Here is a 13,457-nt window from a genome sequence, read left to right on the forward strand (position 1 = left end):
TCTGTTTATTTTGAATATGTTTCTCTTACTAGGGTGAACTTCTAGGCAATGTGTAGAAGTTAAAATATATCAGAAGTTTTATTTTTATATTTCAAAGGTATTAGAAGAAAATATAAATCAATATCATTAGCTTCCTCACTTGGGGAAATCTGAACCCTAAGGAAGACTTTCTTTTTTACGACAACACATGTCGAATTTACAAAATTTTCTCCCACCTTTAAATACTCCTAGCAATTATAAGAACATATGATTTTCATATTTTGCTGACTCTGAGTGAATATTTATTGGATGAGTAGACTACGTGAAGATTCACATATACCACAGAATTAGAGTTGACATTATGGGTAAGGTAAAGGTTTTTCCATGAAAATGGTTGACTTCCTTATACTATCTTTTCCCTCCTATCTTGGGTTTTACAAGGAAATTTAAGAAAGGGAAGATTCCAAGCATAAACGCAGCTTACATTTCTGAACAAACTGGCTGCTGTTAGCGATGTTCCTATTTTTTTTCTTTGTATCTCTTTTCCTAGAGACATTTTTTCCCCCTAACTCTTCATATATGGGTTTCAGCTTAACAGAATGCTAATTGGCAACATAAGTTTGGATTTGGGGCTAGAAAATGGTTCTGCTTGTTGCTATTAGCTGGGCTTGAACACGGGTTGGTTGGATGTGTGCTTCAGCTCTTTATTTCTTCCACAGAAGAGTTGTACTCACTTGACTTGTAATATGATCAGGAAAAAGAGCAACATGGCTCACCAGTAATGGGCCAGAGGGCATTTATAGGGTGCATCCCTGGGACAGATACCCACAATTCTTTATACCGTGCTGTGTTCCATTGTGCCAGAATAATGGCCACTTTTCTAAATCTTTTTAAATGCAACCATGTTAAAAATAACTTATTGATTCTGGTGTTTTAATGCATACTTAAAGCCTTCAGATGATTATTCAGACCTTTATGGATACTTTCTATAAATTTCTTTTTTATTTGGCTGGGTGGGAACGCACAGGAAGAAATACTACTCTTAATTTCACTAAAAGTGAGTTTGAAACCGAAATGATAGTAAAATAGGGACATATTAAAATTCTCTTTAGAAGGGTAAAAGTAATGAGTCTTTAGACCTGGAGCTTGAGTCCAGGAGATAAAACTCAGCCCATTGGAGCAGCACGCCTAGTGAAGTCTCTCAAGAAAGAGAAGTTGTGGTTTTTGTTTGTTTGTTTTTTGTTTTGTTTTTTAATGTTTATTTTTGGGGGAGAGAGAGACAGAGTGTGAATGGGGAGGGGAGAGAGAGGGAGATACAGGATCTGAAGCAGGCTCCAGGCTCTGAGCTGTCAGCACCGAGCCCGAAGCAGGGTTTGAACCCATGCACCTCGAGATCACGGCCTGAGCCGAAGTCAGACGCTTAACCCACTGAGCCACCCAGGCGCCTCAAGAGGAATTTTGTTCTAACTGCATATAAGCTGACCAAGAACCACTGCTTAGATGATTCCTTGTCATTTGTTCCGCACCGCCCTCCCATCCTCAGCCTTCTCCCTGGGAAAGGGGCCAAAGTTTGAGGCGTGTATTTGCTAGGAGTCCCTGAAGATCATCCTCTCTCTCGAAAGGCCAGAAAGGAGGCTGCCCCTGCCAGGAAAGCCAGGCGCTGGCCCAGCGTGCTTAGGGGAGGGGCCCCGTTAAGCTGGACGCGGGCGCTGGGTTCAGATCCAGCCCTACCACCTGTTAGCTCCGCATCGGTGGGAAAGTTGATTCACCGATTTGTGCCCTGTTTTCTCGTTTGGAAACCTGGACGAGTGCATCTGTCCCCTACAGGCGTTGCAAGAATTTCACGGCCCAAAGTAAACACCCAGTGAATGCCAGCTTCTGTTTATGCTGAGATCTTCTACCTTTCGGTTCCCTGTTCCTCTTGAAATACTTTGAGTTCCCCTGAAAGTACTCTTTGAACGTGTCACTCTCAGGCTAGCCGATGGGCTGGCGTTGTCAGAACAAGCGCCAGGCAGCTAGGGCGCGTTCACTTAGTTACGCTTTCACCAAACACAGAACCAGGTTTACTTTCTGCTTCAGAAGGTGGTATCGCCGTAAGCGGGTTTAGGGGTGGGTCCGGTAGGATTTCAGGGTTCGTGTGCTGTAGGATCACTGTTTGGGAAGAATAAGCGGTTAATCATCCTGCAGTTACCTAGGGCCACGCCGTGCCGTGAGTCCCTGAAGATCATCCTCTTTGAACAAAGCCAGAAAGGAGGCCTCGGCGAGTGTGTGGGCGTGGGCTTCCGCGCCTGTGTCACGCCTGTGTCGCAGTGGAAACGCTCTCGTGGCGGGCCCAGGAGTAACTGGCAGACTAACCAGGCACAGAGCATTCCTCACCGGTCTGTACAGTTACGGAGAGTTGAGGTCGCTACCTGCGCAGCCTCCTTAGCATATCAAGGGCTACGCGGGCAAAAAGAAACAGTGGCAAAATACCCAGGTTCTACGCAGTCCGAGGGTCGCTGTTTTTAACACCGAGGGCGGCTCTGGGATACATCCTGGTCTGTCGTTTCTTTTGGAAGGGTGAGCCAGATGAAACTGGAGTGTCTAGCTTTTGACCTATAAAATGGCATTTTATTTGTCCAACCCAGTACAGGAATACCAAAGAGGACATACCCCGTCTCCCCGGCTAGCTGATCGTATCTAAGTAAAGATATTTGTAACGCCGTCTGGGTTCAGGATTGACGTATTAGATTGGGAATGCTAGTTTTTAGTTTGCTTTTGGAAGCAACCTCAGGGAGGTTGGGGTAAGAGAGGATTTCCATCACTGGTTTAATGAGATTTACTGCGTGTTAATCCCTCCTTGAATCATTTGCCCTAGTGTCCGATCTTCTACAATGGATGGGCTGGAGAGATCCAGGCCCGTGCTGTGGTTCAAGAGTCGGATCTGGCCCGAGGGCCACCTCTAGCCTAAGCTAATTCATTCAAGTCACAGGCTGCTCATCACTTTGTTTCAAGTCCATTTGAATGTTAAGTTGCCAGTTACCCATTTTATCAAAACTCAGCATCTGATAATGAGACAATTTTTGAGAGAGAGACAGAGCTCAAGTGGGGAGGGGCAGAGAGAGAGAGGAAGACGCAGAATCCGAAGCAGGCTCCAGGCTCCGAGCTGTCAGCACAGAGCCCGATGCGGGGCTCGAGCCCACGAACCACGAGATCATGACCTGAGCTGAAGTCCGACACTTAAGCCACTGAGCCACCCAGGTGCCCCGGAAAATGATATTTTAATACAACCAAATTCTAATTATTTACAGAATAATGTCTGTAGGAATATCCCTTTATTTTCTTTTCCTTGTCTCTTGTTCCTCTCCCTCTTTGTACCTTACCACACCCTCTGTCGTCCCTTATTGATTGTTCTACTCCTGGTATGATGCTAATATACACTGCATAATTAGTTCCTAAAAGGTTTATTCCCTGCCCTTTTGACCCAGAGCGCAGGTGAAAGAATGCTATTTTGAGCATCATTTGACTCCTTTGTTGCACAAACGCTATTGAGTACCCACTACATACTAGTCCCTATACATAGATGTTTGTATATGAGAGGGAGAGAGAGACCAGTGGATGGCATGGCTGGGGGCTTATTTGGCATACTCCCACCTCGTGTGTTAAATATACACACAAAATCCATTCGGCGCCAGTGAGGAGAGTTTGGGAAGCCTTCCCGGAGAAGGTGTTTGAAGCTGAGTGAGAGTGGGGCGCCTGGGTGGCTCAGTCGGTTAAGCATCTGACTTTGGCTCAGGTCATGATCTCGCGGTCTGTGGGTTCGAGCCCCGCGTCAGGCTCTGTGCTGACAGCTCAGAGCCTGGAGTCTGTTTCAGATTCTATGTCTCCTTCTTCCTCTGACCCTCCCCTGTTCATGCTCTCTCTCTGTCTCAAAAATAAATAAATGTTAAAAAAAAATTAAATATACACACAAAATCCATTCAGCGCCAGTGAGGAGAGTTTGGGAAGCCTTCCAGGAGAAGGTGTTTGAAGCTGAGTGAGAGTGGGGCGCCTGGGTGGCTCAGTCGGTTAAGTGTCCGACTTCAGCTCAGGTCATGATCTCATGGTTTGTGAGTTCGAGCCCCGTATCGGGCTCTGTGCTGACAGCTCAGAGCCAGAAGCCTGCTTTGGATTCTGTGTCTCCCTCTCTCTCTCTCTCTGCCCCTCGCCAACTTGTGCTCTGTCTCTCAAAAAAATGAATAGACGTGAAAAAATTTTTTTAAAAAATGATTAGAATTCACCAGGAGAAGAAAGAGAAACATGTCAGGTAGAGGTAGCAATGAGGCTTGAGCATAGGTGAAGAGCTGGGTCAGTCTTAAAACTTGGACCATGGGAGGAAATGGATTTAAATAATACAGCTTTTCTCTAGATCAGTATTTTGACTTGTAGGGTATAGATTATGGTTCTTTGTTCATTCTTACTTATACGTTGGTTCTATAATAGATTATTTCGGTCCTCTCTTTCCTTATGACTGCAATTTCTTGTCTTTGAAGTCTTAATTGAATTCATGTTCTTATTATTTTGTAGAGTGAAGCAACTGTTAGGAATTTCTTCCTGCACCTTGAGTTGTATTTTCTTCTGATAGGGAGACAGGATCCAAAGATAGGATCTCTAAGTTCTTCCATGCTTTTTCTCTCTCTTTTTTCCCCTTGCTATAAGTGGGTTTGAGGAGTGGTCATATATTTCTTTTGACCTTGATCATGCTTGGGTAGCTCAGGTCAGATTTTCTGTTTCTGCTGATATAATGAGGATTACTCTTTGACCTGTTTGTCATGCTATCTGACCATAGATTGTTTCCCTTCTTCCCAGCTACAGTTGAGGGCTTTGTTTTGTGGTCCATTCATGCTTATTGTTGCTATAGCCTGATGTCATGGCCAGAGAAGTGGGGATACCCACCTGAGGTGGAATGCGGTCTTTGCTAGGATACCTGAGCTCTGCCTTCTCTCTCTCCAAAGATTGTGGTCATTGTGCTGCATCTCATTTCATCCTACTTGGTGTGGAGAAAAACCAGTCTGCCTTTCATTCATGTCTCCAGTTCTGGTGAATATCTAAGAGGCTTTATTTCACTCCGCATCAGCCTTACTGAACTTTCCATCTTTTCACACATGATTCTCCTGAAGCAATTTCCATTGGTCCTAGATCAAAAAATTAAAAAAAAGGAAGGCCACACGGTTTACTTCCTTTGAGATTTTGAAGTTCCTTGGGATAATTCTCAAGATTCCCACTGGTCTGGCTTTTAGAGAAGTGGGGCCTTGTTCCTGGGTCTTCAGAAATCTGTTTCTTCCCTTCATCATGAAGTTTTATTTTAAGGCTTAGTGTGTTAGACTATGTGTGCTTCCTTGCTTGGGTGCTCTTGGTGGAATATTTTTTTGCTGGTCTGCAGTAATTTCATTTTTTGGAGGCTGTTACTCATTTTGCTAGTTGTTGTGGGAAGGATATTCTGTGGTCTGGTTTTCAGCAGTCATCATGACTTGATAGCCAAGGAGAGGCCACAAACAACGCCTTTCTAGCTCTCCATGATTCCGTTCCAGGGATGCAGCCTAGATTTCTTCAATTTGGAAGTAAATTTGCTTGTGGAAGCAACTCCATTGAAATAAGTTCGCTCATTATTTATTCTCCAAACATAAGGATAATTATGTTAAGGGGATAGATCGTGACTCCAGGAGGTGAAATTAGCCCATCTGCCTCCAGCTTCAAGAGACGATTGTGCTGATTGACCCGCGGCCGAAGTTTTGGTTGGAGGAAAGATAATCGGTGTCCACACCTTCCCCCTGTTGCCATGTAGGTTCTATCAGTTTTCTGTATTTTTCATCGTCATGTGCCTAGGCAAGGTTGTTTGGCTGCCCTGTCCAAGAAGATCATGCCTGATCCATGAATCAGTCGCTCTCAGATGCCATAAAAGTAATGTGACTTTGCAAACACCACCCAATCCCTTAGGAGACTTACTGCTTTTGGGATGAAGACTTCTATCAGCTCGCGAAACTAGAGCCTCAAACGCATATGTAGTTGCCCCACTTGGCAGTTCTGTTCTGAATCATCCTTTTTCCATGGCACAGGCTATGTGAGAACCGAATGCACTTGAGAATGAGTGGGTTTGGTGTTTTGCTTCAGTCTTCAGTGTGGCCGACACCGTAGATTTGCTTTGGGTAACGCTACCCCACTTGTTTTTTTTAACCCCAGTCTTAACAGAGGGACCTCATAAGTGGCTGACTGCCTTCCCATCATGTCTTACCTGAGCTCAGCTAACTTATGTGGACAGTGGGGTTGTCTGGCCTCTGGGCAGGGTGACACAGTCCCGGGCAGAAAAATCTTCCAAACGTTTACAGAGTAAAGGGGGAATTCAGTTCTCTTTCCTCCACTTACCTCTCTCCTCCCCGACGGCCCCTTTGAGAAGAAGGAAAGCCGTTTTCTCTGGTCCGTGGCAACTTGAAGAATTGGGACGGGGCTCCCTACGCTTGGCTGTGGGACTCCTGAAGTCTTCTGTTTTCTCCCCCCTCCTCTGGGGAAATTAGCAACTTTATTTGGAGGGGATTCAAAGACATGCAGAGTTCATGCGTTTGAGAAAAAGAATAGAATTTATTGTGGAATGTAGCATCCATTTGCTGTTCCTTTGGTTTTATAGTTAGTTCTTCAAATAGTTTCATAAGTGAATTAAGTGCTGACAAGCCTTCCCCCCCGGAGGAGGGTAATATTACCTCAAATCCTCACATACCTTTTTACAAATAAAAGCATCAGAGAATTCTCTTCTCCTCTTCCTCTTCGTTCTTCAAGTCTGGCAGCAACTAGTTAATCTTGAAACTGCCAGAGAGATTATTTCTATGTTCTACTGCACCTCTGGGAGAAGAATGGAATCTCCTCTTTTCGTCCATATGCTGACAAAAATCTCCTAATTTCAGAGGGCAATGATGTCACCAGCTAATGAGCAAAATATTTCTTACTAAACAGATGAGTCCTTCCCTGGTTCCTTTGTGAAACAGAGGGAAAAAAAACCTCACAATGTGTTTCATATTGTCTGTAGTTACTCTGACAACTCATAAACACTTCACAATGTAATTCCGACTTCTTTAGAGAGTGAGACTAATTTTTTTTTGTAAACGCGAAGAACAGCACATTAAACCGATGGCTGTGACCAGAAGGCCCCTGCCACGGCTGGACACTGATCACAGGTACTCATCAGTGCTGATCTTGAACATACCGGGCAGGAGCCAGCGTGCTGCCCCCAAGGCAGGGAGTGACCTTGAATGCATCACTTCTTGGACCAGCGCAGGATGATCAGGCGTGTTGGAGAGATTATGAAATCGGGCTTGGAGAAGAGGAGGGCCGGAAAGCTGCTGTTGATCGGTGTCGCATGCTGTTTAGAAGGCCAACAGCAGCAGCCGACTCCCTGCCTGTCCAAGGAGGCAGGCCCCTAAGGCCGCGGGGGCAGAAAGAGGTGAGGCCTTGGGGCCATCTAAACCCTGGCCTTCGAGGATCCCGGAGGGACACAGAAATGCCCCCAGCCTCCCAGCGAGTGGTCCTCCCCTCAGTGAAACATGTCTCAGTTTCCCCCGCCAAAGGTGAGTTCAATCATGTTTTTTGTTTTTGTTTTTTTTTAATTTTTTAACGTTTATTTTTGAGAGAGGCAGAGCATGAGCAGGGGAGGGGCAGAGAGAGAGGGAGACGCAGAATCCGAAGCAGGCTCCAGGCTCCGAATGTCCTCACAGAGCCTGATGAGGGGCTCGAACTCACCAACTGTGAGATCGTGACCTGAACCCAAAGTCCGACACTTAACTGACTGAGCCACCCAGGCACCCAATTCTCCCACTTCTGAATGCCTGTATCTCTCTGTGCCTCTTCTGGGTGTTTCTCACGGCTACTCTCGCTAATCCTATTTCTGAGCTTCTCTGTGGGCTCTCTCTCCCCCAAGACTTGCGGATTGCAATCTTTGCAGCCCCAGTAAAGTCCACTCACTCCTGTTTCAACTCCTTGGAGGCATCCATCCATTGATTTCAACCAGAAAATCTGTAAACAGATCTGTAAACAAATCTGTAAAATATCTGTAAACAGATATTGAGTGTTGGCAATTGTGTAAGGAAATAGGCACTCTTTTTATACAACTTGTGAGCTTTAAAAGTAATACAGTGTCGGGGCGCCTGGGTGGCTCAGTTGGTTGAGCGACTGACTTCGGCTCAGGTCATGATCTCCAGGTTCGTGGGTTCGAGCCCTGCGTCGAGCTCTGTGCTGACAGCTTAGAGCCTGGAGCCTGCTTCAGATTCTGTGGCTCCCCCTCTCTCTACCCCTCCCTGCTCATGCTCTGTGTCTCTCTGTCTCTCAATAATAAATAAACATTAAAAAAAAAAAAAAGTAACACTGTTCTCATCTGACCAAATTTTTAATATCTGTCCAAGGACTTTAAGCTATGTCCATCTTCTAATTGTTTTTCTAAAAAGAAGAATGTGTTAGATGTGTTGGAAATTTGACAACGAAGTTCATCAGAGTATTGTTTATGATCTTGAAAAATTGGAAACATTCCACTGTCTAATGATTCAGGGCATTAAGAAAACTAGGGTATATTTCTGTGAATACTACTGAATCCTTAATATATTGTATTTGTTGGCTATTTGTTGACATAAGAAAAATGTTCAAAATTTAAAAAGCAGATTTTAGAACTGTTTGAACAGTATCCATTGAGGGCTCCACAGTTTCTCTAAAAGACACTTTCAGAGGCAGCGGTGTGGCTCAGAGGGTAGCGGCTGGAATCAGGCCCTTTGTTTCTACTCCTGTGTGTTCACGTGAGGGGGGCGTGGGGACCCTGGTAGTGACTGTGGGAGACAGGGCAGCTAACGATCACAAAGTCGCACTTTTTTTATAAAAAGCAAACAAAACATAGAAACCTAAGGGTATGTAGTGTGGGGGGGGGGGGGGTGTGCACGCGTGCATGCACGTGTGTGTGTCAAAAGCAGGAGCATAAAAACCAAAATACGACAAATTTTTTGAGTGTGGGAGGGTTCAGGTGATTTCTTTTTCTCCTTCTGTATCTGCATTTTCCACATTTTGTAATTGAAAGCGTATCACGTGTAATCAGAAATAAACATTTACTGAAATACAGACGAACAGGACAGTGGCCCTGGTCTCCTCAGTGATACGCTGGTTACCATATACTTGGCTGAGTCCTGTCACTGTGTGTGCTCTCAGCCACCCAGGTTCTGGAAGAAGAGGAAAGCCAGGAGGGCTTTCCAAGGGAGATGACCTGTGGACTGAATGTTGAAGGATGGGTAGGAGGAGATGGGGTGGGCAGAGATATTCCCAGAAAAGGAATCTGCCAGTGCGAAGGTGTGCAGGCACATGCGAGATGGAATATTAGAGATGCTCTGAGGGGGTCGAAGGATGAGAACCAGACGCTATGAGAGGCCTTTCCATGTAGTATCTGCATCCATACCCACAGTAGCTGGGGCAGGGCAGGGCTCTAACCCTGCGAAGTCCCACACTCCACAGGAAGGCCTTGGGACTCTGCCCTGAGGACCTAACGAACCATTCCTTAGGATGGGAGGCTGATGCTCAAATCTGTTCTCAGCAAATTTGCACATTCCCGCGCACTAAGTACATTCAAGCCCACCACCCAGTGGGCAGGATCAGCGATGCCCTTCCTTCATGAAGCTTCTTCCCTGGTTTCCAACTGAACTGCCCTCCACCAAGAAGCTTCCCAGGGTGGCCTGGCCCAGCCTCGTCTCTCAAATATCCCACAGTTGACTCAGATCCCACAGCAGGGGCTGGGAACAACAGCCCACATCGATGACACACACGTTTGCCGAGGACCCACTGCGGGTGGGGCGTGCACTGGGCACCGTGAGTGTAAGGAGGGAGAACAGACATGGCCCCTGTGGACTTTTCCGTCTTCTAAAGGACGAGCGGTCTTGGATGCCCATGTAGTGCCCAACATGGAGGACCTCCATAAAGACCTGAATCCTCCTTGGAGAGTCGTATCAGTGACAGCTAATGGCGGGGGAGGGGGTACAGGAGGGCCAGGCCACCAAGAGGATGGGCAGGGATGCGTCCTTCCCCCCGCCCTCCTCACAGAACCTGGTGCAGTCAGGGCCCGGCTTCCTGTGCCTCTCACAGTACATCCAGAGCTGCCGACCAGGCTCTAGGCCTCACACTCAGGATCTCCTTTGGAGGCTGATCACCGCCTGTTGTATAAATCGGAGAAATTAAGAAACATGCCCAAGCAGACGCTGTTCACGGGTGACATGAAGGGGCCCTGAGCCTACCTCTGACCAGGTTCAGAGTTCCAGCTCCTAATTCGGCTCAGAATCTTCTCTGTGTCTGAACAGCCTGTTCAGACCCAGCCTCAAATGTGGGCCACATCATTAGTTTTCACATGTTTTCTTTGCCGTTGCTATTTACATAGCCCCTACAACAGCAGTTTGGTAGAATTAAAATTGGTCTTGTTTGGATTCCAATCAGCAATAGACTGCAGATGTCATAAGCACTTACTGAGCTCCACTTGTAGGTTGGACAGACACAAAGGTTTTTTTAAATATTTATTTTGAGAGAGAGAGAGAGAGAGAGAGAGAGGGAATGAATGAATGGCAGAGAGGAAGGGAGATAGAGAATTCCAAGCAGGCTCTGTGCTGCCAGCGCAGAGCCCAATGTGGGGCTCGATCACACAAACCAAAGATCATGACCTGAGCCGAAATCCAGAGGCGGATGCTTAGCCAACTGAGTCACCCAGGCGCCCCCCCACACAAATTTTAAAACAACAGTTTAAGATCGATGTTACTGGATCAAATGTGCATGCAGGAACACTAAGACCCAGAGATGTGAAGTGATTTGCTGGAGGACCTGGAAATTCAACTAGGTCTAGTTGTTGAATTGTTCTAGGTTGTTCTAGCTCCAAAGGCCTTCGGCTTTCCTCTTCCCTCTACCCCGCTCCCATGGGGCATGTGCATTTTCTTAGTTTGCACCAAGCAGCAAGGAAATTCAGCCGAGGGTTTCTCCTGACAGTTTTAAGGAACTCTAAGCATAACGTTGCGTGCAACGTGGTTGGCGGTCTCGGGTGAAGAAAGCTCACGTGCACGTTGGAGGTGCAGGAGCCAAACCATGAAGTTTCAGATTCTGCCTCTGCCACTGACCGTCTGGGAAATGAGGTCAAATGGGTAAAGATTAGCCCAGTGCCTGGGAATTAGGAGCACACCGTAAACACGGGTGTCGGAAACATGATGTCACAAAAGCACCTGCCACAGTGGGTGGCACAGGTGGACCCTTAGGAGGCAGCGGGGGAGGGGGTGTCGGTGAGTGTATGGGCAGAGCGAGGCAGTATGGGGAAGGTGCAGCAAACCCTCATGGGGAGAGAGAATGGGAAATCCCTTTAGGGGTTGGAGGAGACACTTCCGAGGAGAAAATTGGGGGAGAGGGGATTCATGCAGCTCTTGTTGAAGGGCGAGAGACGCCAAAGGGGCTGAGCGAAGGACAGACACCCAGGACAAAGAGATAGATGGGGTTCTGGTGGTCTGTGGCATTGGCTGGGACCTCTGCTGCGTGGTAAAAAGGGTGTGTGTGTGTGTGTGTGTGTGTGTGTGTGTGTGCGCGCGCGCGCGCGCGCGCAGGCATGTGAAATGTCCCACCAAGCGAGGTAACCTTGCATAATACATACATACAGGCCCAACAAGGAGAGAGGCACCTTGGACTGGGGACAGATCAGACTGCCCAGCGGGAACACGTGACTTACCCAAAGTGGCTGAATTTACTCCTGAAAGACAGACATGACTTGTAACCCACGTTGTAGACTCCACCTGGGTTTTCAGTCCTGTCTTGTTCAGATGATATTCTGTTTAAGTAACAGCATGTGCCCGTCACTCCCCAGACACCCCTGAGAAAATTAAATGATCATCTTGTGACACAGTCCCCGTGCACACATTTCTAGAAGACCAGAGAACCCCAGCTGCTCTGAAATGATTATTGAAACAATTGGGTAAGACAGTTTTAGAAGCATCACCGGACAGGAAATATCTCTCCTACATTGACTTGGGTAGTCAAAATAGAAAAAGGAGTGGGGACAGATCGAAAGTGACAAGTCCAGAAGAAAACCAAAATCACAAGTTTTAATTCAGTAATTTCAAAAATAGCCATTGGAAGGTGTCTATTTTCATTCGAGACTACTCCCTTCAGGGGATGTTTGGAGGAGTATCTGCGAAAGAGATCTTTTTTAAGTTCAGTCACTTGTAAGGGTTAGTCCTTGTCCCGGATTTGCTCAGATTCCCGCGTCCTTTTTTTTCTTTCTCTGGAATTCCATAGACAGTAATTAAGGAACTGGAGGCCAGCGGGAGGTCAGGGAGCCTTCGTCAGTGAAAACAGGGATTGTTTGCCACGTACAACACTCCCTTTTTTCCTTGTGGTGAATAGGAGATTTGCTTAGAGCTGATGACTTATGCCTTTCTTACAAGTTATGCAGTTAGCAAGTAACTGGGGAATCAGTCAGCAGGCAGAAAGCAGCTAATTGAACCCAGTGTCTTCACTTTTTCCTCCTTCGGATGCTAAGCCGTGCTGGTGGAGCCTGTCTGATCATGTAACTCCAACGGAACATGTTTGAGGAGTGCCTGATCCCCACTTTGAGATCACAGAGTTGACGGAACAGGAGTGAAGACGCGCTCAACGTGGGGAGGGGGCGGGGGGACCAGACGTGCTCGAAATTGCCCCTTAGGCCTGCTAAATGCCGAAGCCGGTAAGTCCGTTGGATGTGTTTAACGTGAAAGGGAAAATGTGCTTTCTGTCTCTGCAAGGAAAAGCTTTTTTGACTGCTCCCGGGTAGGATGCTTTCCTCTTTTCTGTTCAGCTTCTTCGAGCTTTGTCCTCCTTCCCTTCTTTCCTTCCCTGCTATGGAACCCCGAGCCTTCTTTCCCAGCACGCTCACCCAATAAGGCATAGCTTTGGGGGGAGAATAGGGGATTTTAATCTGAGAATAAAGGGATTCTCAAGAGACTGAGTGTACGTGGTTGGAGCCCAGTTGTCATCGTGGAGGCTTTCAGTGCGGAGGACTGGGCTGCAGACTGCCTTGCCTGATGCAGCTTTTCATAAAGCTGCAGCCGACCCGCTTCCTTCCCTTACGGTTAACGCCGCTGGCAGTGCAGACCTGGGAAATGGAAGCGTCTCTGTTTGATTCTGCACCCAGTCGACCAGAAACTGCTGTGTGAATTTCACAAGCAAAATACGTTTCCGATTTCAGACTATTTCAGAAATGCTTAAATATCTTATAGCGGGGTGTGTGTAGTGTGTGTGTGTGTGTGTCTCCAGGGGAGATAAACTTAGTCTGGCTGCTAATTGCAACAGTGGGCTGGGTGTCGAGAGAGCCGGGGAAGCAAGCTGAGCGTGGTTTCTGCAAAAGGCACAGTCGTAATCCTGCGCTCACCCTGGGCTCCAGCAGCCCCCAGAGGGACTCTGGTGGCTCCTTGCGAGTTCGGTTTAACTTTTATTAGGGAACAGTG

General features: G+C 46.9%; 1 protein-coding gene across 6 annotated transcripts in view; it reads left to right on the plus strand.

Annotated features, from left to right (window-relative positions):
- Window positions 1-13,457, plus strand: part of SASH1 (SAM and SH3 domain containing 1) — a 198,434-nt gene that overhangs the window by 131,839 nt on the left and 53,138 nt on the right. The window contains exon 1 of one of the 6 annotated variants that reach the window (XM_047860767.1): window positions 12,427-12,697. The exons of the other annotated variants lie outside the window; for them this stretch is intronic. Within the exon in view, the coding sequence (XP_047716723.1) occupies window positions 12,686-12,697 (12 nt within the window). The 5' untranslated portion in view covers window positions 12,427-12,685. Of the gene's footprint in view, window positions 1-12,426; window positions 12,698-13,457 lie in introns of those variants that run through there. 6 annotated transcript variants of the gene reach the window in all.

This window comes from Prionailurus viverrinus, chromosome B2 (genome assembly GCF_022837055.1).
Source record: "Prionailurus viverrinus isolate Anna chromosome B2, UM_Priviv_1.0, whole genome shotgun sequence".
Lineage (NCBI taxonomy): Eukaryota > Metazoa > Chordata > Mammalia > Carnivora > Felidae > Prionailurus > Prionailurus viverrinus.